This window comes from Podarcis gaigeae (assembly GCF_964106915.1).
Source record: "Podarcis gaigeae genome assembly, chromosome: 16".
Classification (NCBI taxonomy): domain Eukaryota; kingdom Metazoa; phylum Chordata; class Lepidosauria; order Squamata; family Lacertidae; genus Podarcis; species Podarcis gaigeae.
The window spans coordinates 37,786,613-37,814,464 of record NC_139693.1 but is presented as its reverse complement, the minus strand read 5'-3'; the positions used below and the strand labels follow the sequence as shown (position 1 = coordinate 37,814,464).

The 27,852-nt window shown below is 47.0% G+C and overlaps 1 protein-coding gene across 5 annotated transcripts in view; it reads right to left on the bottom strand.

Annotated features, from left to right (window-relative positions):
* Positions 1–27,457, bottom strand: part of KDM2B (lysine demethylase 2B) — a 92,648-nt gene extending 65,191 nt beyond the window's left edge. For 2 of the 5 annotated variants that reach the window (XM_083716916.1, XM_083716917.1), the window contains exons 1-6: positions 27,316–27,457; positions 25,696–25,840; positions 22,324–22,402; positions 20,676–20,722; positions 10,183–10,361; positions 6,373–6,479 (exon numbers count right to left, since the gene is read on the bottom strand). In XM_083716916.1, the coding sequence (XP_083573042.1) occupies positions 6,373–6,479; positions 10,183–10,361; positions 20,676–20,722; positions 22,324–22,402; positions 25,696–25,840; positions 27,316–27,348 (590 nt within the window). In that variant the 5' untranslated portion in view covers positions 27,349–27,457. Of the gene's footprint in view, positions 1–6,372; positions 6,480–10,182; positions 10,362–20,675; positions 20,723–22,323; positions 22,403–24,846; positions 24,881–25,695; positions 25,841–27,315 lie in introns of those variants that run through there. The other 3 variants (XM_083716920.1, XM_083716919.1, XM_083716918.1) reach the window with 3 other exon arrangements.
* Positions 27,458–27,852: the final 395 nt, after the last annotated feature.

Sequence of the window (27,852 nt, the reverse complement as noted above, 5' to 3'; positions counted from 1 at the left end):
GAAAGGAAAAACCATGTTCCGCTTGCACTGAAAAATATCAGCCTCTAGCCCAGGGGTGGAGAACCCACAGCCCTTCGGATAATGTCGGAGTTGATTCCCAAAATCCCTAACTTCTGGCTGTGCGGGAATCCAACAACATTTGGAAGGCCCAGCCCTGCTAGCTGCAAAGATATAAAGGGAAGTGAGAAGGCCTTGTTCTAACCAACTGCTCCCTAAATAGTAACACAGAGTAATAACTTTTTAAGCGACCTACATTTATAATCTAGCTGTTCTGCAATGATTCCTTGCCCATAGGAGTTTTGGCTACGAGCCTGCAAAGATGTCAAGTTATGGACAAACTTTGTAATCCAGGTGTATATTATTATTATTATTTGGAATATTTATAGCATTTATTTATTTCATAAGATTCATACACTGTTTGATTGCGAAAAACAACAACCCTCCAAGCAATTTACAAAAGGATAAAACAAGAAAACAGAGACGAATTCATAGCCATACTTTAAAACGTCCAAAGGTTGAAATACTTAATACAGTGGTACCTCGGGTTAAGTACTTAATTCGTTCCAGAGGTTCGTTCTTAACCTGAAGCACCACTTTAGCTAATGGGGCCTCCTGCTGCTGGCGCGCCGCCGAAGCACGATTTCTGTTCTCATCCTGAAGCAAAGTTCTTAACCTGAAGCACTATTTCTGGGTTAGTAGAGTCTGTAACCTGAAGCGTATGTAACCCGAGGTACCACTGTAATAATTAATCTTTATTGCGGTCCAAAGAACCATAGAACAATTTCAGAACAAAATACAGTGGTACATCGGGTTACATATGCTTCAGGTTACATACGCTTCAGGTTACAGACTCCGCTAACCTAGAAATAGTACCTTGGGTTAAGAACTTTGCTTCAGGATGAGAACAGAAATCGTGCTCCGGCAGTGCAGCGGCAGCAGGAGGCCCCATTAGCTAAAGTGGTGCTTCAGGTTAAGAACAGTTTCAGGTTAAGAACGGACCTCTGGAACAAATTAAGTACTTAACGCGAGGTACCACTGTACAGTTAAGACAGCCAACCATAAAAGAGAGAGAAACTGAGGCGGTCATTTTGTTTTGTCTCGAGCTTGATGATCTTTATTTCTTTTGAAAGAAAGAAAGAAACTTTGAAGGTTGAAACCAGATTAAGAATTACCTCAACTTTCTAAGCATCTGGGTAGGCTTGTCTATACAGGAATGTTTCTAGCAGGTGCCCCAAGAAGCTCTCAAAACACCTTCCCACAATAAAAACCACATTCAGGTCTGGGATCAAGAACAGGGATGCCCTTGAAGGGCCAGGATTATGCAGATGGTATTTCCTGCCCTCATCCTGATACCGCCCTTTGGGTTTCACTAACAAGGCCACAGCTTCCACCGCAGGAGGACCTGCACAGTCTCTTAAACTGCAGATCCTGCAAATCACAGGCATAGCTGGGGAAGCAAGGAAAACCCAACACAGCACTGGTCTGCTGCCTTACAAAATACAGTGGTACCTTGGGTTAAGAACTTAATTCGTTCTGGAGGTCCATTCTTAACCTGAAACTGTTCTTAACCTGAAGCACCACTTTAGCTAATGGGGCCTCCTTCTACCACTGCAACGATTTCCTGAAGCAAAGTTCTTAACCCGAGGTAATATTTCTGGGTTAGTGGAGTCTGTAAGCTGAAACATATGTAACCCGAGGTACCACTGTATCTCCTTTCTGAGATTTTTTTTTTTAAAGGAAAAAGTTGCCCTGCTGCAGTTTGCATGGCTGCCAGTAGGTGGCCAGTAGGCCACATGAACAGTGGTGTGAAATCAATTGGGGGAGGGAATTATTGTGTTTGTTATTATGTCATGCATTTTAGTGTTTTTCTGCTCTAAGCCACACTCTGATCCTCAAATGAAGAGTGGTATGTACATTTAATAAATACAGTGGTGCCCCGCAAGACGAATGCCTCGCAAGACGAAAAACCCGCTAGACGAAAGGGTTTTTCGTTTTTTGAGGCGCTTCGCAAGACGAATTTCCCTATGGGCTTGCTTCGCAAGAAGAAAGCCCATAGGGAAATCTCCGGGGACCTCTTTTAAATGCTGGTGGTGGGGAGAAAAGCCTTTCCCCCCCTCCGGCCTTCAGAAGAGGTCCAGGAAGGCCGGCGGGGGCTGAAAGGCTTTGCTCCCCACCGCCAGCATTTTAAAAGCGGTCCGGGATAGCAGGGAAGCGCTTCCCGCTATCCCGGATGGCTTTTGAAGGCAGGCGGGGGGGGGGGAGCAAAGCCTTTTGCCCCCCGCCCGCCTTCAGAAGAGGTCCTGGACCTCTTCTGAACGCCGGCGGGGGGCAAAAATATTTGTTCCCCCCTCCCTGCCTTCCCGGGAGAGCGGAGAAACGCAGCGCTTTCTCCGCTTTCCCGGACAGCTTTTGAAGGCAGGCGGCGGGGGGTGGGGAGCAAAGACTTTCGCCCCCCACCGGCCTTCAGAAGAGGTCCTGGACCTCTTCTGAACGCCGGCGGGGGGCAAAAGTCTTTGCTCCCCCCTGCCTGCCTTCCCGGGAGAGCGGAGAAACGCAGCGCTTTCTCCGCTTTCCCGGACGGCAGCGCTGCCGCCCGCCAGCATTTTAAAAAACCCCGGGACAGCGGAGAAGTCCTCCGCTGTCCCGGGGTTTTTTAAAATGCTGGGGGTGGGAAGAAAAGCCCTTGTCATCCCCCCCCCAGCCTTCAGAAGAGGTCGGGGGACAGACTGTCCCCGGACCTGGACTGAAGGCGGTTTCCTTAGGAACGCATTGATTGATTTTCAATGCATTCCTATGGGAAACCGTGCTTCGCAAGACGAAAAAACTTGCGGAACGAATTAATTTCGTCTTGCGAGGCCCCACTGTAATAACAACAGTCTGCAGAGTGAGCAAGCCAAGCAGGCTAGAAGTACAAGCAAGCAAATGGCCCAGATTGGCTTCCCTTTTCTTTCATAAGATTCATATACTGCTTGATTGAGTTGTGTGTCTTGTTTTTTGGTTTACAAAAAGATAAAACAAAAAAAAAATTGAGAAGAATTCACAGCCATACTTTAAAAACAGACATTTCCAAGGTCCGTTTTGGGGGCCTAATCTGTCCCGCCGGTTGGTTTTCTCCAGCCCCTGTGGCAGTTTATTTATTGGGGACAAATTCTTAAAACTTTGGCCAGCCCTCATGCATGTTCACTTCATCAAATCTGGCCCTCTTTGAAAAAAGTTTGGGCACCCCTGCTTTAAAACATCCAAAAGTCGAAATACAGGTTAAGAATTGCCTCAACTTTCTAGCCATCTGGGCAGGCTTGTCGAAACAAAAATGTTTTAAGCAGGCGCCAAAAAGAGTACAGTGAAGGTATCTGCTCGATCTCAATATGCAGGGAGTTCCAAAGTGTAGATGCCGCCACACTAAACAACCAAGTTCTTACAAAAGTGGGATGGGTATTATGTGGCTGATTGAAGCGGCTGAGTGGGTACATATGGGGTAAGGCAATATTGAAGGCAAGTAAGTCCCAAGTTGCTAAGGGCTTCCCATGTTGCGCAGGTTGTCACACCCTTGGCTCGGTTATGGAGCATGCACACACAACAGGGGCATAGAAAGCAAGTGGGTGGCCCAGGTGGCCGAGAAAGGAAAGGTACAGGTTGTCTGGAGGGGCAAGTGACTGGGTAGCCAGGTGGTCAGCCCATGAGGGCCTTCCCAAGTTCCCCGTGGTTGCCACTGCTGCCACAGGCTGAAGCCTCTCTGCCCGTGGTCTACTGCCATTTCAAACCTCCTTGTGTCAAGAAGCAGAGTGGAGACGAAGACTCCTTCCTCTTCATTCCCCTCTCCTCTGTGTGCAGGACCAACAGCAGGAGGATCGCAGAATTGGACAGTGGTTGGAGAAGTTTTAGGCAAACTTTCAGGGTATGGGGTGGCAATCAATGTGAGCAGGGATGGAAGCCCTAGTAAATATACAATATGGAACTTAGTTTGCTGTGCTCCCCCAAACTCTGAAGGCTGAAGCTGAGGAACACTTTATTTCTCAGTTAGAATTGGGGGCAAGGTTCACACTTACACCTGGAAAAAATTGCTTTTCATGTGACTCGAGAGGAAAAGCCATTTCAGATAACACTCAATAGCAGCTTAACTCAGGGATGGCGAACCAATGACCCTCCAACACGCAGCAGCCCCATCTAGGATGACCAACGGTCAGCGATGATGGGCGGTGGAGTCCAACTACACTGGGAGGGGGCCAGAGCTTCCACACCCCTCATTTAGCATTATGGGTAGAAGCTGGGCACTCGCCCTCCCCTCCTGCGGGGTTCTTCAAGACTAACCAGAATCCCCTGGTAGGTTTAGCTCAGGGATGGCTATTCTCTGGCCCTCCAGATATTTTCGGCTACAATTTCCATCATCCCCAACTACTGGCCCAGCTGGAGCAGTGGCGTAGCGTGGGGGTGCAGGGGGGCCGGCCGCACCAGGCGCAACATCTGGGGGTTAGGGTTAGGGGGCGCAAATCCACGGGTTAGGGGGCACAAATCCACGGGTTAAGGGGCGCAAATTACTTGCCTTGCCCCGGGTGCTGACAACCCACGCTATGCCACTGAGCTGGAGGGCCCCAGGTTGCCCACCCAGGTTTTAGGGTCTAGTTAGGAAGCAAGGCAAAATTGTAAGCATGCTTATAAGTATGCTTATAAGCTTGTTTATTTTTCATTAAACAGTATATAAATCTTGCTATGTAAACAAAAACAATCTTACATTAACAAGCATTCCTCAAGTCCGGATGTAATGGGGAGCTCCAGCTACTTTAAAATTGAAAGTGCAAGTTTATTTTGCATGCAAAAGAAGGGAGGGGAGTGCAAACCGCAAGGCTTTCCACAGCCTCTACATGAGAAGTGACTGATGTGATCATACTTGATATAGATGTTCCACCCCCAGCAGAGGCCGACTGGTACGGAAGAGAAAGACAGCGCTACCGAAACACAGACATCCAAATTCTCTGTGCCCTGAGGCCACCAGGTTTGCAGACACTTTTTCATTCATTTGTTTCCCCCCAACAACACAGTGGCAGTTGTCCCATAATCCGGGGATCCTTGCCTTTCACAGGAAGCAAGTCACTCACTGCCTGTTCGAAGCAATTCACAACAATATTCAGAACATCAATGAAAGGAAGGAGGAGACGGGGGAAAGAAGCACCATCCTCAAAAGATTTAATGGAACAGATCCAGTTCATTCTCCAGCTCCTCCTCAAGCATCATCTCTGAACTGGTACAGCAGATGGAACAATCGCTAACTTCATCCGCAGCACAGAACTTTGCAGTTCGCAGCCAAAATCAACATCTGCACTTGATGGCACCATCTGTGTTTGCAAAAACCACCATCACTTTTCATTTCTCTTTTGCTTTTTTGCTGGTCTGCTTTCCATTTGAGAAAATTGGACCAGCGTTAGATTTAGATTTAGAAAAAGCACACAGAACTAAAGGCACACATATTAGCAAGGCTTCTTGTATCCTTCAGTTCCTTAGAAATGCAGACAAAAGCACAGAACATGAGCTTCCTGAGAATCTGAGCTTTCTTTAAAACAATGCCACACTGCCCACATTTCTAGCTTTTGTGGCTATGAAAGTGGTGCAGCTGAAATCTCAAAAACTGAACATTCCTATAGCAGCTTCAGGAAGGGTTTCAAAGCGTGACCTGGCCCCGTGCTCCTCAAAGACAGAATAAATAATACTAAATAATAAACTTTGCTAAGATATTCTGCTTGCCCTGCTCCTATCTAAGGTTACAACCAGAGCCAGAGGCCCTTCTGATTGGCCAGTACCTCTCGAACGTATCGGCAGATGTGCCCAGACACTCAGCCAGAATCACCAAATGCGTATCACTCTTCTAACTGCATAGAATCACTGAACAGTGGAGCTGGAAAGGATCTTAAGGGTCATCTAGTCCCCTGCTGTGCAGTTCTGTGTACTTTGCGGGGTGAGGAGGTATTGCTCTTCACCACATCACAATAAAAAACGCAGGGTGGGAGGCAGGCTAAGAGGCATCACGGGCACCTGGGAAACGCCTCAGGGGCGCCACTCTGCCCTCAGGTCCCACATCAGACCTCAAACTGACTGCAACCAAACTTTGTGCTGAGCTAGTTTTTTCACCGGTCATGCCTTGCACCTCTGCAAACAGCTCTTGGGGTCCCTGGGAACCTTGCCCTGCCTGTGTTCCATCACTGACACAGAGAACATTCAAACATGCAATCCCTGCCTTGCGTCCCAAAATAATTCCAGCCCAACAAGAGCCACACCACATGAGTCTGCCGGTCGCATAGCTCAGTTCAAATTTCATCCGAAGCTTCGCACCAGCAGGAGATTCCACGGGGAGTGGTTCATAATGAAGCGAAAGCAACTTACTTTTTTACTTTTGGATACTTCATCTCTGAAATGGTATTGGTGGCGTCTGTCTGTCTCTCCTTCAGATGCCGAGGCCACATGTTATCCACCCAGTCGACCAAGTCTACCTAAAAGGGCATCCAAAGGAACCAGTTAAGTCAGGAAATGTTGGAGAAAGATCTCAGAGTAAGGAAGGGATACTGGCAGAGCTATGTGTGTGCAGGGGGGAAAAGAAACCAAAACTCTGCCACCCTAAGCAATCCACATTCTGCAACACACAACGCTGAATTCTGCCAGAAATGTGAATACAAAGATTACATTCCTCTCACAGCTACTGTACAGTTCCATGGTTTTCTGAGGCTGGCTTAGATCTCACAATGTCACATTTGTGCTCCATTCTTAGGATTTTGTTAGGGCAAACATTTATTTATTTATTTAGGGGACATGAAATGTTGGGGCATCATCATCATCATCATCATAATTTATTTATATCCCACACTCCCCAGCCAAAGCCGGGCTCAGAACAGCTAACAACAATAAAAGTAACAGCATTCTAAAATCAATTCATTCTAAAATCAGTTCAAAATCAAATTAATGGCAACCATTGGGCTAGAGTTCTGTGAGGATTACCAAAGGAGGGGGTCAGACTGTGCCTTGGCCAAAGGCCTGGTGGAACAGCTCTGTCTTGCAGGCCCTGTGGAAAGATGTCAAGTCCCGCAGGGCCGTAGTCTCTTTTGGAGTGTAAATTTGCAAGACTGTGCACAGATGTTTGGGGAGACTTAGATCTAAGTTCCCATTGACTGGTACCAGGCAGACTAGATGGATGTGCACATCATCAAGTAGGCCATGCCTGCGCTGGATCACACCACAGGTCCCCCCGGATTCAGCAATCCATCTGCAACAATTGACAGGGTGTAGGAAGACATCAAACAGGGAGGCAGCCATAAAGACTCATAAGAAGAGCCCAGCTAGATTGGACTCAAATGTAGGCTTGCATCTTGCTTCCCCCAGTGACCAATTAGATACTCCATGAAGACCACAGTCCTGTCCCACCATCATTCCCAGCAAGTCGTATTCAGTTACCCAGGCATGAAGGTTCTACGGCAGCCATTTTGATTCTCCATTGATCCATAGAAATAGCTGCTCTTTCTCAATGGAGAAACCTTTACAAGAATGAAACAAATCCTGGTGCGGGGAAGGGAAGGCATTAAAAGTTCCACTAATCCAGTTACCAGCCACTACAGGTTCCAATCCTAGCAATTACGCCTAACAGCCATCGACAGGACAGTCCCCTGTGAATTTATCCAATAGCCAAGTGGCTGTTTGCAGGCCTGCAACTAGCAGCCACAACAAAATCGTGGGACGATGAACTGGGTTAAGTTGATTATGCACCGTGTGGTGCATGGAGAAATAATTCCCTTGGTCCTGTGTCTACTGCCAATCAGTTCCATTGGATGATCCCTATGAATAAGGCAGGATAGAACTAAAAGAGGAAGATGAGAGACAGGGCACATAGCCGCTGCTTACCTACTCCAGAGTAGCCCTGTTAACATGAAGCAAAGAAGCATAGAAGCATACAAGCCAAGAGAGCACGGCAAGGTCAGTCAATAAAAATAAGTTTTAATGGAGGAAATCAATCAATCAAACCTGTATATATTTGCTTATGATTAGAATAATCATTTCAAGGGAAGAGGAAAGCAGAAACATGCATCTGTTTCTTATCCCTGTCTTATTACTGATCATTGTAAGCTAATCAAGCTTTTTGGGTGAAGAACAGGGTAAAATGCTTTTGAGAAATTAATAAAAGCTATATTATAATCACATTATAAAATAATAAATTTATTAAAAATTCCTCTTCAAACAGGATGGAGAGGTTGGGAACGCCTCTTCTAAGAGGGCCCCTGCCATCCGCAATTGTTACATTAAAATTATATTTTAAATATAAACTTCTTTAAAAAACGTGTTTCCCAATTAATTGAGGATGCCTTTTAGTCAATAATTTTAACTGATTAATCTAACGGATTACAATCACAGCCCTACCACAAATCACTCCATGGTGTGACCATATTTGAAGTCCTGAGTACCATTCTGGTCGCTTCAACTCAAAAAGGATATTGATAAGTTGGGAAAAAAGTTCAGGAAACTGCAAGCAAAATGATCGGGGGGGGGGGGGAGACTCCCCTGCAAGGAAAGGCTGCAGCTCTGGGGCCTTTTTAGTTTGGAGAAAACTAAGTTGGGAGTAAGACGCAGCATGACAAAAGTTTCTAAAATTATGCCTGGCGTGGAGAAAGTGGACAGGAAAGAGCTTTCCTCTTCTCTCATAACACTAAAACTCCTGAGCACCCAACGCAACTGAAGGTTGGGAGATTCAGGACAGATTACTAAGTCCATTTTTACACAGCAGACAGTCACACAATGGAACTCCCTGCTGCAGGAGTCAGTGATAGCGGCCAAGTTGGATACCTTTAAAAGAGGAATAGACAAGCTCATGGGTAGGCAAACTAAGGCCTGGGCGCTGGATCCGGCCCAATCACCTTCTAAATCCGGCCTGCAGACAGTCCGGGAATCGGCGTGTTTTTACGTAAGTTGAATGTGTCCTTTTATTTAAAATGCATCTCTGGGTTATTTGTGGGCATAGGAATTCGTTCTCCCCCCCCAAAAAAAAAATATAGTCCGGCCGCCCACAAGGTCTGAGGGACAGTGGACCGGCCCCCTACTGAAAAAGTTTGCTGACCCCTGGACAAGCTCATGGCAGAGAGGGCTATCGATGGCTACTAGCCACGCTGCCTTTGCTTTATTATGACTACTGTAATTTTATTTATATCCTGCCTTTTCCCCCCGACAGGGACTCAAGAAAGCTTACAGATATTAAAAATAAGAACAGCTCAAAACACAGGGGGGGGAAACAATTAGACAAACAGGTAGATGGATCTAAAACATATTTAATTACAGTAGTAGTAGTAGTAGTAGTAGTAATTAATAATAATAATAATAATAATTACAAACCAGCACACCACTAGCTCCCTCATGAAAAGCAGCAAGTTTCCAAAAAGGAGAGCGCCATTCTAACTTCTCTAGGGAGGCAGTTCCAAAGTCTGGGCTATTGTTCTATATTTATTTATATTTATATGTGCTCTGACTTCCGAATACCAGTTGCTCTTGCTCTCACAATCTGCTCACTGGTTTCCCATCAGCATTCGGTGGGCCAATGTAAGAACAGGATGCTGGACTAGAGGGGTCATGAGTCAGATCCAACAGGTTCTTCTGTTGTGTTCACTGAACAAACACACAAACACACACACGTGATGCTTTCAGGATAGGACTTTTGGGCAGATGCCCATTGACTGGCTCAGCAGAACCAACAGGAAGACCCCCAAAATGCAGCAGGGCAGGCTCATCACATTTTAGACTAAGTGGAGCAACGTACACTGACATCTAAAAAGGAGGACCTTCAGTAAGACCGCTAAGACTAGGGAATAAACTAGGAATGGGGCACCTTTGGCACTCCAGGTGTTGGGGTCCCCCAACTCCCATCAGCTCCAGCCAGAATGGCCAATGGTCAGGGAAGATGTGACCCAACACCTAGAGCAGCCTTTCTCAACCTGTGGGTCCCCAGGTGATGTTGGACTACAACTCCCATCACCCCTAGCTAGCAAGGCCAGAGCTCAGGGATGATGGGAGTTGTAGTCTAACAACATCTGGGGACCCACAGGTTGAGAACCGCTGACCTAGAGGGTCAGGTTACTCCCTGGTCTCAAAGGACCGAACTGCCCCAGTGTCAATGGCCCAATACCCTAAGCGCAATAACCAGCCAAAGAGGTCTCAGCTTACCACATTGGGGCGCTTGACGATGTTTGCCAGCTTCGTGTGGCTGAACTCGAGGCTGATCACGTTGTACAACTTCTTGCGTTCCGCCTCCGGGGTTTCGTAATATCGCACAAACTGGGACATGCTCATCTCCGTGCCCTTTTGTGTGTTGACGTCCATTACATCCACAATCCGACGGCTCCCTGTAAGATGATTTTGGACATGTGGAAAGGGTGAGGAGAAAGACAACAAAGTTTTTAATTCCCTGCATGATGTTTAAAATAACTAAACCAAGTCTCGAAAACCGTAACACAAGGAGACAAACTATGGTTTCAGGAGATAAACGAACCACGATGGTTACATTACGAATCCACAGCTGGGAGGCGGCAACACTTCTGAATACCAGTTGCTGGAAATCATGGGAAAGGAGGGTTTTCTAGTGCTCAAATCCTGCTTTATTTCCCTGTTTCCCACAGGCATCTGGTTAGCCACTGTGACAACAGGATGCTGGACTGAATGAGCCACTGGCCTGATCCAGCACAGCTCTTCTTATGTTCTTATACAGAAAGCTGATAAATAGGGCCACCTCCTTACTCCTTAATTGCCTTTCCAGAAGCCTATTCAGATGATATCCCCCAATTTGAAGCAAACCACCAAAAAATAGGTTTTATTTCGCAGTAGCAGGGAGACCGCATGTTCAAATAAACATACACTGTCCCCCAATCCCTTGTCCCTGCAGCGAGGGACAAGAAGAGGAAGAAGGGGAGGAGCAGAGGGGAGAGTCAGAGGTCAATTCTCAGTCTTACAATCCTGGGGCAGGTGGGAAGCATCTTCTCAACTGGTCCTGTTTATTAAGCAGAAAAAGCAAAAGAGAGGTAAAAAATAAATAGAATGCAGGTTTGCACCCAACGAATGGTATTAAAGAACATGGGTAAACAGATCATTCAAAGGAGGTAGGGGCACTATCCTTTGGGGAAGAACCCCAAGATGATAAGAGTGAACTTTATTGCTTCAGATTAAAATTCTAAAAATAAAGGAAGGGGGTGGAATCTTCCCTTCCATAAAGAAGCAATTCCCTGCAAGCAGAAATTTAGCACAGCAGGAAGAAATGTTTCAGCCCGCCACACCCCTTGCTATGCTAACTTTCTATGTACTTAAAAAAAGGGCTTTGTTTTTTATTTAATTTTTTTTTTGCAAGGAAGCATGCTGAAATGCTATCTTCCATTTTCAGTCTGTAGTATCGTTTTATCCACCTCAGTCAACCAGGCCTTAGACCAGACATTCCATGACCTGGTAGCAGGTTGCTAGATATAAAACTGGTAAAGTAAAGGGACCCCCTGACCATTAGGTCCAGTCGTGGCCGACTCTGGGGTTGCGGTGCTCATCTCACTTTATTGGCCAAGGGAACCGGCGTATAGCTTCCGGGTCATGTGGCCAGCATGACTAGGCCGCTTCTGGCAAACCAGAGCAGCACACGGAAACACCGTTTAACTTTCCCGCTGGAGCGGTACCTATTTATCTACAGTGGTGCCTCGCAAGACGAAATTAATCCGTTCCGCGAGTCTCTTCATCTTGCGGTTTTTTCGTCTTGCGAAGCACAGCTATTAGCGGCTTAGTGGCTATTAACGGCTTAGCGGCTTTAAGAAAAAGGAAACAAACTCGCAAGACGTTTCGTCTTGCGAAGCAAGCCCATGGGGAAATTCGTCTTGCGGAACGACTCAAAAAACGGAAAACTCTTTCGTCTTGCGAGGTACCACTGTACTTGCACTTTGACGTGCTTTCGAACTGCTAGGTTGGCAGGAGCAGGGACCGAGCAACGGGAGCTCACCCAGTTGTGGGGATTCGAACCGCCGACCTTCTGATAGGCAAGTCCTAGGCTCTGTGGTTTAACCCACTGGTTTAAAAGCCCAACTTGTCAACAAATGAAGGAGGCAGCCCATAATCGCTCTGTGTGGTTTATCATTCAGGCCACACTTCTCTCTAACCAGCTTGGATGGATATTTCTCTGCAGCTTTTGGTGGTTATTTCTCTGCTGGATGACTCAGTCACTCCCAACACCGTAACACAGCAGCAAGAGACTCGTCAGAAGACTGTCTCTGCATGATTGTGAAGCCATTTGTTTATTATAACCCATTTTCCCTCCAAGCAGCTCAGGGCGATGTACATGGTTCTCCCCCTCCTCTTTTATCCTCATAACAACCCTGTGAGGTGGGCTAGGCTGAGAGTCATTGACTGGCCCAAGGTCACCCAGCGAGCTGCATAGCTGAGTATGGATTTGAATCCTGGTCTCCCAGTTTCTAGTCCTGCACTCTAAACCACTAAACAACACAGCTACACTTTCTTGGTGTAAGGAAACGGCCTTATCCCGAGCCAGACCATGGTCCATCTAGCTCAGAATTTTGTGCACTGACTAGCAGGGGCTCTTCCAGGTTTTCAGACAGGTGCATTTAGCAGCTCTGCTAGGAGATACTGGGCCCAACTCTGCACCTTCTGCATAAGATGTGACTTCAAGAGAAATAACCAAGTGAGCCAAAGATCCAGCAGAATCTACCTAGCTGCAAAAGGAAAGTTCCCAGCTAGTTCTTGGAACGAGTCATTGCTCTAGTCTGCCTCCATCCAGTATGATCAGTGATTCGTGCAAAAGCATTGGGAGGATGAGGGAGAAAAGGAAAATTCACCCTCCTACACATGCTAAAAATAAGCTTCTAGTGAATGAATGAACCTAAGCCTCCACTTTTAATTCAGGAGGAGACAGTATGTGCCTCAGCTATCAACAGTTTGAGGAATCTGGCCATAGATCATGGGTAGGCAAACTAAAGCCCAGGGACTGGATCTGGCCCAATCGCCTTCTAAATCTGGCCTGCGGATGGTCCAGGAATCAGTGTGTTTTTGCATTAGTAGAATGAGTGCTTTTATTTAAAAGGCATCTCTGGGTTATTTGTGGGGCATAGGAATTCGTTCATCTCCCCCCCCCCAAAAAAAATATAGTCTGGCCCCCCACAAGGTCTGAGGGACAGTGGACTGGCCCCCTGCTGAAAAAGTTAGCTGGCGCCTGCCATAACGCAGAAGCCCAAAACTGAAGCTCTTTGCCTTGGCGAACACCTTTGAGATAAGTGCTTTTCACTCGAGTCGGGAAGTTGACCACAGCTGATCAGAACCATTTTTGGAAAATGACATGCCCTCTCTTTGCCCTTGTGATCCAGGTGACAGCACTGGGTCAAGCGATCCGCCATGAACATGAGACGAGAGCCCTCCTGGATCAGGGCAATGGCCCACCTAGTCCAGTATCTTGGGCTCACAGAGACCAATCAGGCGGCTGGGGGAAGCCCACAGGAGCAGCACCCTCCCCTCCCTGTGTTTTCCAGCAACAGTATTCAGAAGCACAGCTATCATGGCAAGGAGCCTTCAGTAGCCCGCTTTTAAAGCTATTTAGGCTAGTGGCCATCACTGCCTCCTGCATATTCATAGTTTTAACTGTAAAACATAGTTTAATGCATGAACTGTATTTAGTATTAACGTGAGCAAAAAAGCACAAGCAATTGTCAATGCAAAACAAGGGGACACTTCACAAGTATACAGGAGTGTGCCCAAGGCACACACCTATTTCATCACAAACACCATTAGCTAAGACTCACCACTGGGCATGAAACACTATGACAATACTGAGGCACATAATCTCGTTGGGCACATCAGTGGCCTGGACCATGCACAACACTAAGCTGTGATTTGTTTAGAGCAAAGGGTGGTTTGTTTCCATGCCTAGGAGACTAACCATCGTTTGTCCAGCCACTGCCGCTGGAAAGCAAACCAATCTTCGGAGAAACCAACGTCCGCTTGTTTGATCGTCTGTGAGGCTATTTGTGGTTTCTTAAATAAGCCACAGTTTAGCACAGGGGTAGCCAACATGGTGCTCTTCCAGATGGCATGGGCTAAAAGTCCTACCACTTCTACCCACTAGCCATGCTGGCCGGGCTTGATGTAAGTTGCATTCCAACATCTGGAATGCGTCATGTCAGCCACTCCTGGCTTCATGTTCTAACTGTGAATGCAGCCACAGTATGTCCTGCCTGCACACCAGAAGCACAATTAGCTGTAGCTCATTAGCAACCATGCAACACCATGACGTCTTTGAACATGTCAATAGACCCTTAATCCATAAAATGCAAGGCAGCCAAAACACAGTAATGTAACGTTAAGCGTTTTTGTGTTGGTTAATCCCAGCAACCAAGATATTAGAAGCCAGAGCAATGAGTGTCAGGGGGCTGGCTGACTTGTAATAGCATTGGGATTCTTCAGCTGAAATGTACTACTAGGCAAGTATCTTGGGTAGAGCTGGAGATGAAGTCTACAGAATCAGCCCCAAAGCCAGATGAGGAAGAGGCAATGGGAACGGGAGCAGCTGGAAGAGGCATCAACTGCTGGGCAGATGAGCTTTGGGGAGACAACAGAGGGCTCAAACCAGGGTGCTGGGGCCAGCGTGTCACTATGCTACTGGTTTGATCTCAATTGCAGATAAACAAAGAATGTCACGCCAACCTCCAGCCCAGCAGGGATCTGGTGACACAACCAACCAACAGCATGCTTTGCAGATCTGTTTCCAGGTGTCAGAAAGGAACACCGTAGCTTGGGAAAGATCTGTAGCCTGCATGGGAGCTGAATCTCCACCAGGTGCCGATCCACGCAGGCATTTACATGTGCTGCTCCCTCCTCCCCAGTAGCCTCATGGGCAGCTAGTCGGGCAAGATGCTCTGAAGCTCCTGCCGCCGTCTCTGCTGCTGCTGTGGCCCTGTGAGAGGTGAGGGCATCTAGTCCCAGGGCAAGGATGCCCAGGTCTGATGGCTGCTCAGGGTCAAGCCCTGCAATGCTGATTCAGTTCTTCAGTTTGAGGAATGTGCTGCTCAGGGGGAGAGCAGCCTGCAGAAACATTTGCTGGCTCCATTTCTCAAGTTAAGTGCAGTTTGTGCAAACTACTGGGTTTGGAGGAAACTGCAAACCATGCTTTGGCAGTAGCTCAGGAAAGGAGGCATTCCACCGCTGAAAGCAAGAGGAGGAACAGGAGGAGACAGAATGCAAGCCTGAGGCTCACAAAGCCAACCCATTTTGGGGAGGGGTTAGTGTGTCCCAGGTCCTGCTCTCTCTCAGAAATGGGGCAGCAGCATGACCTGATAACCCTTAAGCAGTGTCTTCTCCCCACACCCACAGAATTCATTGCAGCTCAAGGGGTCAAATGCTCTGTGGTTCTGCAGCCAAATCGACATGGAAAGCATTTCCTGATGGGACTGAAAACCACAAGGGGAGCAAGAATAAGCACGTTATCCAAGGAGAATCCACTTCCACTACAGTGGTACCTCAGGTTAAGAACTTAATTCGTTCTGGAGGTCCGTTCTTAACCCGAAACTCTTCTTAACCTGAGGTACCACTTTAGCTAATGCCATGCAATTTCTGTTTTCATCCTGAAGCAAAGTTCTTAACCTGATGTACTATTTCTGGGTTAGCAGAGTCTGTAACCTGAAGCGTCTGTAACCCAAGGTACCACTGTATTTCAGCAGTAAGCAAGGCTCCTCCTTCATGCAAATAGCCCCAGAATTCAGACACACAGAACAAGGGCCCACAGAGCAGTTCACACAGGAAAGACTTTGCAGGGCAAAAAGCTGAAATCCAAGTTACTAGGTTTAGAAAATGATTCAGCAGCCAGCTTTTCCCTAAGGCTTCACAGCTCCCTGCACATCAGGCAGGTGGACCAGGCTCAAATTCAAATTCAAATTTATTTATTTACGGCTATTAGCCCATAAAATATGTACAAACCTAAAAGCACAGAAACATAAAAACCAATACATCTAACAACAGAAGGGGAACACCACGATGCAAGGGTGGGTCATTGAGCAGTGACAAATAACAGCTTGGGGCCCGGAAAGATCCAAGGGACGGTTCACAGAAAAAGGAGAACTGGAGACGAGATCCGTCATGCACTCTCATCATAACTGTCCGATTAGTTTTTGTTGTTGATGTTGTTTTTTGGTGGTTTTTGTGTGTGAGATAACCGCATTCAGGAATCTCGCCACCTGCAGAGTTACAGAAGGATCTGTATCCTGCAAAAGCAGTGCGGCATGTGACTCAACAGGCCTGCCAACCAAGCGCAGTAAAGCCGGACCCAGGAATTTAGTCCTGGCTATGCTATGTAAGGGACAGTTGAACATTATATGTGGAAGAGATTCAACTGTTTTCCCGTCACACTCGCATAGCGGAGACACCAAACCCTTGGAAAATCTGTGGCTCAGCAGGTTCGATGGAAAAGCATTAAACCTTGCACGAATAAATGCAAGTCGGTGTGGTACAGATGAAAGAGATGACATATATGATGGAAGGCCAAGTGGTGGGGTTATTCCATGATACCTGGGGGAGCAGACACCCCCACCCCTGGAGAGGTTGTGTTGATTTTCAATGTCTGCTAATCTTTGCTCGATAAGGCTTTTGGCTGAGCGTAGGTTCATCTTTAAGGAGTCTGCTGGGGAAATTCCGATGCTCAGAAGTTTGGCATGGATTTTTCCTACCCACGGATTAACAAAGTCATCCCGCCAGAGGCACTGAAAGAGGTAATGGTCGGGAAGCCTATGCCAGCTGGACAGCCAGTAGCCAAAGACTCGCTTCCAGATGACAGTCTCCAATGATGCAGTCCTTAGCTCCAGATGTATGGCTGCATTGCTCACACACATGGGGAGTTTCAGGAGGCGACGGAGAAACTGATTCTGCAATGTCCCCAGCGATGTTAAATTGGACCCTGGGGCCCAGAGTGGGGCAGCATAACAGAGGGTGGAAACCACTTTTGCGTGGTACACCTTCAATGCAGAAGGGATGTGGAAGGCTCCGTCGACCGCAAAAAATTGGAGTAGAGTGTAAAGTATTGTTTTCCCTTTGTTCAGTAAATACTGTATCTGTGGCTTCCAGCTTAGGTTGTAGTGAAAAAAGACTCCCAGGTATTTAAATTTGAAAACCTGTTCTAATTGGACTCCATCTAACTTCCAGCTGTAAGTTTTCCGAGACCTGGTAAAGACCAGTACTTTAGATTTTCCATGATTAATTGTCAGATGGTTGAGTTTGCAATAGGCCGCAAAAATCTTTAGAGCTCTGCATAAACCGACTCTAGTGTAGGAAAGGATCGCTGCATCATCAGCATATAGGAGCAGAGGGCAGCGAAAATCAGCTAGGCGGGGGGCATGAATGTTGGCTTGAGACTCACTCAGAAAGAGCTTCATGTCGCTAATAAACAAGTTGAAGAGGAGTGGGGCCAAAATGCAGCCTTGGCGTACTCCTCTATTTATTGGGACCTCGTTGGATAGGTTTCCCGCCGGTGTGAGTCTCACTCTAGCCGACGACCCGTGGTGTAATTGGGTTATAAGCCATAACAGCCTTCTATCTATGCCCCATCTCTCTAATTTCTTCCATAGACAGTTTCTTGGGATACTGTCGAAGGCGGCCTTTAAGTCTATGAAAGCGACACATAGGCGCCCCCGACTCGGGGCAGAATATTTTCTGGCAAGATGATACATAATTACCATATGGTCAGTGGTCGAATAATTGTTCCTAAAGCCCGCTTGCTCATGGCCAATCAAATTTGAGTCGTATGCCCAATGGGACAGCTTAGACAGCAAAAATTTTGCATAGATTTTCCCGATGATAGACAAAAGGCTGATGTTCCGGTAGTTCTCTGGGTCAGCAGGGGGACCAGGCTCACAATGGCAAGAGACGCTTGTCCGGGCTCTGATTGTGGCATCAGGGGAGAGGAAAGGAAAAAGGAGTGGGCATCTCACCCCCCCCCCCAAAGACGAGAGAAAACCGTTAAACTTCCCTTTAAAAGGAAAGAGACAATTACTCTAGCTTGTTAAAACCAAGTGGTGCCATTAACTCCTTGCTGCGGCCCAGAGATGGAAAGGCTTCTAGCTAATAAACTTGATCCTAAAAGCAGGAAAGGGAGACCACACACACGAGACCTCACAGTCATTCAGGCATCCTTCAAAGGGCTGCAGCTAGGTCAGATCTTCAAGATCACCCTCCCTCTTGCCCAGACCCGCCCTGCAGGGTTGTTGTGTGGCTAAAAGGAAGTAATGCAAGCATTCTTCTCTGCAAAAAAGAGTGGCACGGGGAATTGAAACACTTGCACCCCACCCAGCGGTCCTATGCTAAGGATTTTGTTCTATTTCATTTTGCATTGTTGTTAAAAAGTACGCCACGTCTACATTTATTATGTTGGCTCAGGCTGATGGATTAGATGCAATCTTAACACACACACAAAACCTCTGACTTAACACCAAAAATGGGCACTGACAGGGGCGACATTTCACAGAGTGCCAAGCACATATCTGTGTGCCCCACACCTGCTGTTGAGGGTCCCAAAAGGTCCTCATTTGCCATGTACCAATGTTGTCAGCCATTCTCTGCCAGCGACGTTTGTCCTGCAAGCAAGCAGATAGTGCAACAGCTTGGACACTGAGGAGGCAGGCGAGGATCAGGACCTTTAGAGAGCCAGATGGGATCCAATCGGCTCCATTTGTGATCTAATGTCTGCCAGGCCAGAAGGTGCAATGCTACCCTTTTGCCACCAGCAGTGGGGGCACTGCAGCTGGGCAAAGTCAAGCCATCCATTCCCGGCTGCTCTTGTCCCAGGTTTAACCTAGTTCAAGAGAAACCCAACTTACATAAACCATAGAATCATAGGATGAAAGTTGGGAAGGTCTCTGAGGGTCATCTAGTCCAACCCCCTGCAATTGCAGGAATCTCAGCTAAAGCATCCCTGACAGATGGCCATCCACTCTGCTTTAAAACCTCCAAGGAAGGAGAGTCCACAACCTCCTGAGGGAGTCTGTTCCATAAAGCCACTCTTCTCCCAGCACAAGCACAGCATCTTAGGATATGCTCCCACAGTGCAGCAGCACTAGCGACATTATGCTGTGATATATAACTGTGCTTACAACAGCCAAGTGCATAACAGAACAGCTTTCGATCTTTCAGGAATGCTTCGTTTTCAAAGCAGGTTTTCAGCCCGCATGGTTAAACAGATAGGCTTGAAGGTATCTGGATGGTATCTGGCAATATCCAGAAGCCTAAGCTTGCAAGAAAGAAGTACAATGGACGCTCGGGTTGCGAAATTGATCTGTGTGGGAGGCACGTTCACAACCCACAGCACCTGCGCACGCACGGGTTGCAATTCGGCACTTCTGCGCATAACGCGATTTAGTGGTTCTGTGCACGTGCCAAAACCCAGAATTAACCCATTCTGGTACTTCCAGGTTTCGGTGCGTCCGTAACCCAAAAACGCACAACCTGAAGCGTCTGTAACCCGAGGTATGAGTGTACTCTGTGGTAAGGCTTCTGTATAGCTACATGGCTAGCAGAAGAATAAATTATGTACAATTCTGCAGATGTAAACAAATGTGCATCATTTATACAGATTATAATGTTTAATATGTCCTTTGCAGCTTCTTTTAGCAACTTTCTGCATAATGAATCCAGCAAGGCCTTTATACATTTAAGAAGTTTACAGTGCAATGCTATATCTTTAAAAGAAAAGACACACACATGAACAAAACAGCGGCTCAACAACAGATCCCCATCTGACACCAACCCCACCTGGGAAGAACTCACCTCCTTACAGTATGAAAAAAAACTGTGAGATTATATGTGCCCTCTAGCTAAGTGGTGGGTGTCTCATTTCTGGCTTAGGAAAAAACACTTAATGTCGTGGCTAACAAGCAAATGTTTGACTTTCATTTGGATTAATATGGCTCAATAAAATCCTTATTCTGTATGTATTACGCAGCGATCCTGGGCACTGAAGACCTCTAGGACATAGCTGCCTTGGGTCTTTGTGTTGTCCTGCAAATGGACCGCCATTATCCTTAGCAAAATAGTTGTACCTACTGCTTCAATCAGTCTTCACCAACCTGGTGTTCTCTGGGTGTTTGGGACAACGCCCACCTGCCCCAGGCAATGTGGCCTAGTGGGGAAAGCCATGGTAGGGACCAACAGGCTTGTGAGCGCCATGTCTCATCACCCATGGTAAATAAAGGTTTGCGCCAAGTGACACTACAGGAAAACTTTCATAACAGAAAGAGATATTATCCTCCTCACTCCAAACCCAAACCCTTTCAGGCTATTACGTGGCACAACAAGAGTGCTAAGATGTGACCTGAGGATTTCCAGGAAGCCCACAAGAAAGGCACGAAAGCAACATAGTTGTGTCTCCAGAATCTAATACTCAGATACACTACCTTTGAATAAGGAGGCTTAATTTAACACAGGTAGGGACAGGTAGACAACGGAGTCACATAGGTTATTTGTGAGTACACCAGGCAAATACAGCTATGTGAACTAGTCATTTTTGTGGGCCTATTTGTACAATTTATGCAAGGAATATGTGGGCATCTGAATACTTTTGGACGCAGTCTTCAACAGAGGTAATTTTTCTTTCTCTCTCCCCAACCCCCAAAGCACGAAAAGCAGCGTATCTAAACCAAACTCACCAACTAGCAGCTTGACATCTCGTACAGTGAAATCTGGGTCCGGCATCCTGAAATCAGCAAAGGAAGGAGGGGATCAATTTGAATTCAGGGAGGTAAACACAGACAAGAGGAAATTTACACAAGAACTGCCATCTTGGGCTGCCCCACTCTCCCTCAGCGCTTGCAACCTGCCTTCTGACCATGGCTGGCTACACGCCACACAAAAGCTCCCAATGAGGGTGTTAAGAATTCTTCAAATCAGATGCTCAGGCAGATATATCATCTCTGAGCATGGGAGCTACGCTTCCGGGTATTGGGGTTGCAGATCGACAGTCCATTTATTAATTTTTTCTTTTCTCAAAAGCCAGTTTAGGCTACTGGACCTCACCGTAACTGTGGCAGTGAGTTCCACAGGCCAACCCAGGGTTGTAAAAATGTGTTTTGCCCATTTTAAACTTAGCCATTTCAGGGATGAGAAGAATAACTTGGTGGCTGGGATTTGTCAGAAAAAGCAAATGGCGGATTCTGTCCCCCACCCCAAACTCATAATACACATCACCACTTTTTAGAGCATTTGAAGGATGTTACAGACACTAACTTAGTTCTCCTACTGCGGACCTGTTAAGTAGGTCAGCATTGGTTTCCCCCATATTAGACTGAAGATTTTGGGGCTGAGTTTTGAGTAGCTCACCTACTTTACTGATGGGACAACCAGGATTTGAATGTTAAGACTTCCTTGTTCAGAGCTCAGGCACTTCAGCCACTACTACTAGGCTTATGAGGCCAGCAGCAGTTATTTGCTTAGTAAGGGGGACCCATGAACCTCCAGCTATTCTTGGAAGAACAGCTCCTGTCTTCCCTGTCCACTGCCAATGCTGGGTTGTGCTAAGGTTGTGTCAAGTCTGATGACACCTTGAGGGCAATTCCATTTCATGAGAATGAAAGTGTTCCCAAGGCAAGAGAAGTGGTCCTTTAAAATGGGATGCCACACCATCTGAAAAACTCTTCTCTGTCTTGCTACTGGAAGACCAGACTCAGGTTTTGCAGACACTCCAAAGGAGGCAAACCCCAAAACATAGCCAGCCCCTCTATTTCGGGATTTGCTTCCTTTGCATATCCCCCAAAAGTCGGCCCTTGTGTGTATGTTTCATTCAGAAAGGCCACCGGCGGCCTTTATTACCCACCCCAGGCCCTTGAATCATAGAATCATAGAATCATAGAGCTGGAAGAGACCACAAGGGCCATCGAGTCCAACCCCCTGCCAAGCAGGAAACACCATCAGAGCACTCCTGACATATGGTTGTCAAGCCTCTGCTTAAAGACCTCCAAAGAAGGAGACTCCACCACACTCCTTGGCAGCAAATTCCACTGTCGAACAGCTCTTACTGTCAGGAAGTTCTTCCTAATGTTTAGGTGGAATCTTCTTTCTTGTAGTTTGGAACCATTGCTCCGTGTCCGCTTCTCTGGAGCAGCAGAAAACAACCTTTCTCCCTCCTCTATGTGACATCCTTTTATATATTTGAACATGGCTATCATATCACCCCTTAACCTCCTCTTCTCCAGGCTAAACATGCCCAGCTCCCTTAGCCATTCCTCATAAGGAATGGGGCAAGCTACGCATCCAATTGAAACAGAGGTATATTGTTAAACATTAGGAGTACTGTCTTACTTAATTCCCAGTCCATCCTTACTTCGGAAGATGAGGGGGACTCTAAGTGCTTCTCGCTGCACATACTCAAAAGTGAAATCTGGTTGGAGGAAAAATATGAGAGAGGGGGAAAGTCATGAGAGAGCAACAAAACATCCATCTAGCCCAGTTTCCAAAAGCCTTCCAGGAAGTCCATAACCAAAGCATAAAGACAACTTGGGCCCTATCTGCACAATACCGTTAAAGCGCTATGACATCACTTTTTAACAGGCAGCACTTCCACACACACCCCATGGATCACGGGAAGTATAGTTTACTAAGGGTGCTAAGAGTTTCCCTCGCAGAGCTTCAGTTCCTAGAGTGGCTTAACCAGTGCTTTTTCCCTAAAAACATGTTTAGGCATACTCTCATTTTCCTACTTATATTAAAATACAACCCCTCAATGAGGCCAAACTTAAGATTCACAAAATGTTTAGGAGTACAGTGGTACCTCAGGTTAAGTACTTAATTCGTTCCGGAGGTCTGTTCTTAACCTGAAACTGTTCTTAACCTGAAGCACCACTTTAGCTAATGGGGCCTCCTGCTGCTGCCGCACCGCCGGAGCAAGATTTCAGTTCTTATCCTGAAGCAAAGTTCTTAACCTGAAGCATTATTTATGGGTTAGCGGAGTCTGTAACCTGAAGAGTATGTAACCCGAGGTACCACTGTATGCGCCCCCCTGCAAAAAAAGCACTGGTTTAAAATATGATACTGCTTTAAATGTTTAGTGCAGATGGGGCCTTGTTGACTACACCTTCCACCTTCCTTCCAAGCTGAAGACAGTTCTTCCCCCTCCATTGTATCCTCACAACCACCCTATGAGGTAGGTTAGGCTGGTTCACATAATGCTATTACTTTATTTTATTTATTTATTATTTATCCTATCAGCTTATTAAACAAATGTTATATGTGAACCTTGCCCAGGGGTTTTTCTCTGGTGCATCTATTGCCAACAAACCACTATTTGAAGCCATTTTTTCAGATAGGGCTCAAAAAAAATTGACTGATGTGAAAGAAAGGTGGCTTCTCCAGACCAGACTTAAGACTATACTATGAGACATTCTGTCTTTGCTGGTTAAAGGAGTGGTTTTTATTGAAGAACTCACAGATTTTGGATCTTGAAGGACATGATCATAAATTTTGCTGGTATGCATATTTGTGGCATGGGAAAACTGGAATCCATGAAAGTTTCACCAACATATAATTTAGAAAACATCTATACAGAGTATGGGATAAATATAAAAACTTGCTGTAAAAAAAAACACCAAAGTGGCTCTCACCACTAGAAGCTATAGCGGTGGGGGGAAAAGAACATGGAAGAGGACTGGGTAACTTATAGGAATTGTTAACAGAGAAGGAAGGGGAGAATAAACTAACTATTTTTGAAGAAATAAGTGGATTTTTAACAAGTTAGCTACAATATCATCAACTAAATGAGACTTTTAAGATTGATTAAAAAATTGGCCTTACAACTCAAACCTCACAATTAGAAAAAGACCTGCTAAAGAACAACCAAAAGGTAATGTCTAAAATGTATAAATTATTATTAGAATGGGAAACAAAGGTTAAAATGGTTAATGATACACTGTGTAACGGATATAGACTATAATACTGATATGGCAGCATGGGAAAGACTTTGGAAAGGAGATTTAAAATTTACAGCATGCTACTCGTTAAAAGAAAACTACATGAAGATGAAGTATAGGTGGTATTTGACGCTTACCAAGCTGGCAAAAATGTGTAAGTCTAAATCCAATATACTAGTATGTTGGAAATGTAAAGAGAGAGAGAGTACTTTTTTCACATCTTGTGGTCCTGTAAGGTTGCAAAAGCCTTCTGGGAAATTATTTACAATGAATTGAAAAAAAAATGTTTAAAATAACTTTTGTTTGAAAAACAGCAGCTTTCCTTTTAGGTATACTTCGTGATGAAATATCAGAAAAATCTATTTATGTATGGTACCATGGCTGCCCAAATGATATATGCACAAAACTGCAAAGAGGATCTGACCCCAAAAAGAGATGACTGGCAACTAAAATTGATGCAATATGCAGAGATGATTAAACTTACCAGAAGATTAAGAGAACAGGGTGATAAACTCTTTGTAGCAAAATGGGGGGGATTTATTGAATATATGAAAACAAACTGTAGACAACTAAAAACATAAGCAGGTATGATATAAATGAGCAGTAAATATACTAAGGGAATTAAAAAGGATAAATGGGTAAAAAGGATAAATTAAGATATGCAGTAAGAATTTGATAGAAAAATAAGGAACTGCAGAAGAGCAGGGAGGAAAGTCACAGAAAACTATACTGGATTTGTGTGTGATTTATATTTATTGTTGAATATTCTAAAATGGAAAAACGGGGAATTTGAAATTGGCACCCATTCCATGTTACTGATGAACTTATGAAACAGAAAAAAATTCCACTGAAAAACATTATAATATTTTTTTTACATATAGATTTACATATTGTAATAACTGAGTTAAATGGGCCTTACATTGTAGGAGCCATTTCATCAAAAGAGGAAAAAAGATTCACAAAGGAAGAGGTACAAGTGGATTGATTGGGAGAGTGGCAAAGAATTATATAAAGAACTGGACAGTAAATTGCTTGCATAACACTTAACCCAAACAGGTACCCCAAGCCTGAACACCAAGGCCAATCCTGCAGCCTCTTGGGGGGAAGAAACTAGTTGCTACTAGCATCCTTCAAACCCGTTCAGGAAGCGTGCACAAGACCTCTGAATTGAAGAGGAACGTGCACCTGGGAGGCCCGAGGTCCCCCGACAGGCAGGAGGGAGCAGGCGGGGTCCCCGCAAGAGCCTTGCTGCTTCCACTGCAACAGGGGCGTCAAGGCAGGCCAGGTCAACTCCGCCACCCGCTGTGGACATATCCGGGCGGGGAGGCTGCGGCTGGGGTAGAAATCGGTGGTGCAAAATCATTTCACTTCCTTTAAGAAACCTCTCTCTCTTTATTTCCATGCACTACGTTCCAAGCTGCCATCGGCATGTCAAGGGACGCGCGCCCCGCGAAGCGCACGTCTGCAAAAGGTTCGCTTCCCGGCCGGGCTCCCCTGGCGTGAGTCACCCAGCCGTTGCCTCTTCTTCTCCCAGCCCGCTCTCCTCCTCCCCCTCTTGCTCCTCGTCACCGGATCCCCTAGAATAGGGGATGCTGGCGGGAAATACGAACTTCACCAGGCAATTTGCACGTGGGCCAAGAAGCCGTCGGGGGTTTCCGCCTGGCAGGTAGGGAAACCCCTTCCCCGCCCCGCGACGCGCCCAGGCGGCGCGCCCAGGTCTCCCAAGCCGGCGCTGGGGCCCAGGCCTTGGAGAGGCGCCCCGGGTTACCTTTCCCCTCCATGGGTCGCACGAAGTCTCCGCGGTACATTTTGCTCCTCAGTTTCTCCTCCAGGTTGAAGCCGCGGATGCTGACTATCTCCTCCACGTCGGAGAGGTCCTCGTCCTCGTCGTACAGCCTCCTGCCGATCGATCGCTGCAGGACGGGGAAGGTGGTGGTGGTGAGAACACAACACATACACGTGTGCGTCGGTGCATACACGTGCAAAACGTGTAGAGGTAGCGCTTCGTTTGAAGGGCGACCGGGAGCGAAACATACTCTCTGTGTGCGCTCTGGGCAGACAGACCAGAAGTTCGGTCGTTGCAGGAAAAGGGCCACACGTAGACACAAAAAGAAATATACCAAAATAAGGTCCTACGCGCAAGTCAGCGTGGAGGGGAAAGGATGGGGCCAGAGGGCTTGCAGCGTGCAAGGCAGAAGTCGGCTTTTGCAGCGCATGGATCATGGGGACGGGAACAGCCCAGTTTTCAAAATGCAAGTAAAATGTATTCTGCAGCTGGAGCGCGGTCTACCCCTCCAACCCCCTGTTTGAGGATTCCTAACCCTAAATTAACAGGGGACGCGTGTGCGTGTGAACGGTACTCGGTCGTGAATATTGCAAATCGGTAGTCCAGCCTGAAGGCCTGCTGACTCTCCCTGTCGCCAGGGTTGGGCTCAGCCGTCAGGTCATGAAGGGCCAGGTGGGCAAACCTCACCCGGCAAGGCAAGCGGGGGGCGCAGAAGCAAACTGCCCATTCAAACGAGCAACAAGGAAAGCCAGCCATGTGGGGGGGGGGGAGTTTATTAGGCAGCCCGCTCCTCCCACGATGGCGGGGTTTTCTTGCCCGTACGTTGGAAACGAAAAACCAGCAACTCTTTCGCAGGAAGAAACGCAAAACAGGCAAGCCCGGGCACACATTTACATAATCCAACTGTTTCCCTAGTCACACCGGAAGCCAGCCTCTTAAAAAACACATTGCATTATGTAACATGGGATTTATGGGCTAGAGCCCCCCCCCCCGACTTTTGCAAACCCCCCACAATGCACCCCCGTTTCTTCAAAACCTAGCGTGGCATTCAGTGCATTAAAACAAAACAAACCACGGCTGAGAGTGGGGTGAGGGGCAGGAGTGTTTTCAGTCAAGGTTTGGGGGAAAGGGGGCCAGGAAGGAGTTAAATCTCCCCCCCCCATTTTTTAAAAAAGAGGCACACACAGCAACAAACACGCTGGCTGGGCTACGGGGGCAGCAACAACCCCCAAAGCGTGTTTGAGCCCAACTCGCAAGCGGAGCTTCCTGGGCTCTTCTCCTTTGCTCGCATGATCGAGGGGTCGCAGGAGGAGGATGGGGGGGGGGAGATGCAATGCACCAGCTGTGCCCCCCCACCACACTTGAGAGGCGCCGCCGTTTTCCTGCAAAGCACTTTAAAACACACCCAGCAACAATGCCCGGGGTTTAAAGCCCCAAACACAGACACGCCAGCAGCTCCCCTCCGCCCTGCAAACAGCCTCTCGCTCTCACCACCTCCGCAAAATCGCTTGAAAACAACCCCCCCTCTCCGCCCCCCAACCCAACCTACTCCCCAAACCACCAACACCATAATAATAATAACAACAACGTATCACTACACACCAATCTTCTTCCAGAGTCTTTCTCTGCCTCCATCTTTTGAAGAGTTTCATCTCTTAATTGTCAACAGTTCCTCCTTTGGGTCCTGCTGCAAAGGTTCGGCCGGGGCTCTTCCTGCCGGGGGGGTTGGCCCAAAACACACACAAGGTTTGCAAAACGAAAGAGAAGGGGAAACCCCGGGAGGGGGGGATCCCCCCACCTCCGAGTGCCTCTAGAAACAAACCCGCAGCCAGCCCCCCACCCCTCCAGAAGGCCATCCGGGTCTCTGCAAAGTTTTTCCCCTCTCCCTCCCCCTTTTGCAAATTTTGCAATCTGCACTTCTGGGGTGGGTGGGTGTGTTTTAGCAGCGGGGGGGGGGGCAGAGGAAGCACTGGAGCTGCGCAAGCGGCAGCCCCAGCAGGCGAGGCGGTCGACGGTGAAGGGGGGGGGGGCTTTAGGATTGTTGTTGTGTTTTTTTTTGTGTGTGTGTATTTCTTATGCAAAAAGTCCTTCAACAATCATTTCCCAGCATTGAGAATACTGGGAGGGAGGGGCGGGCAG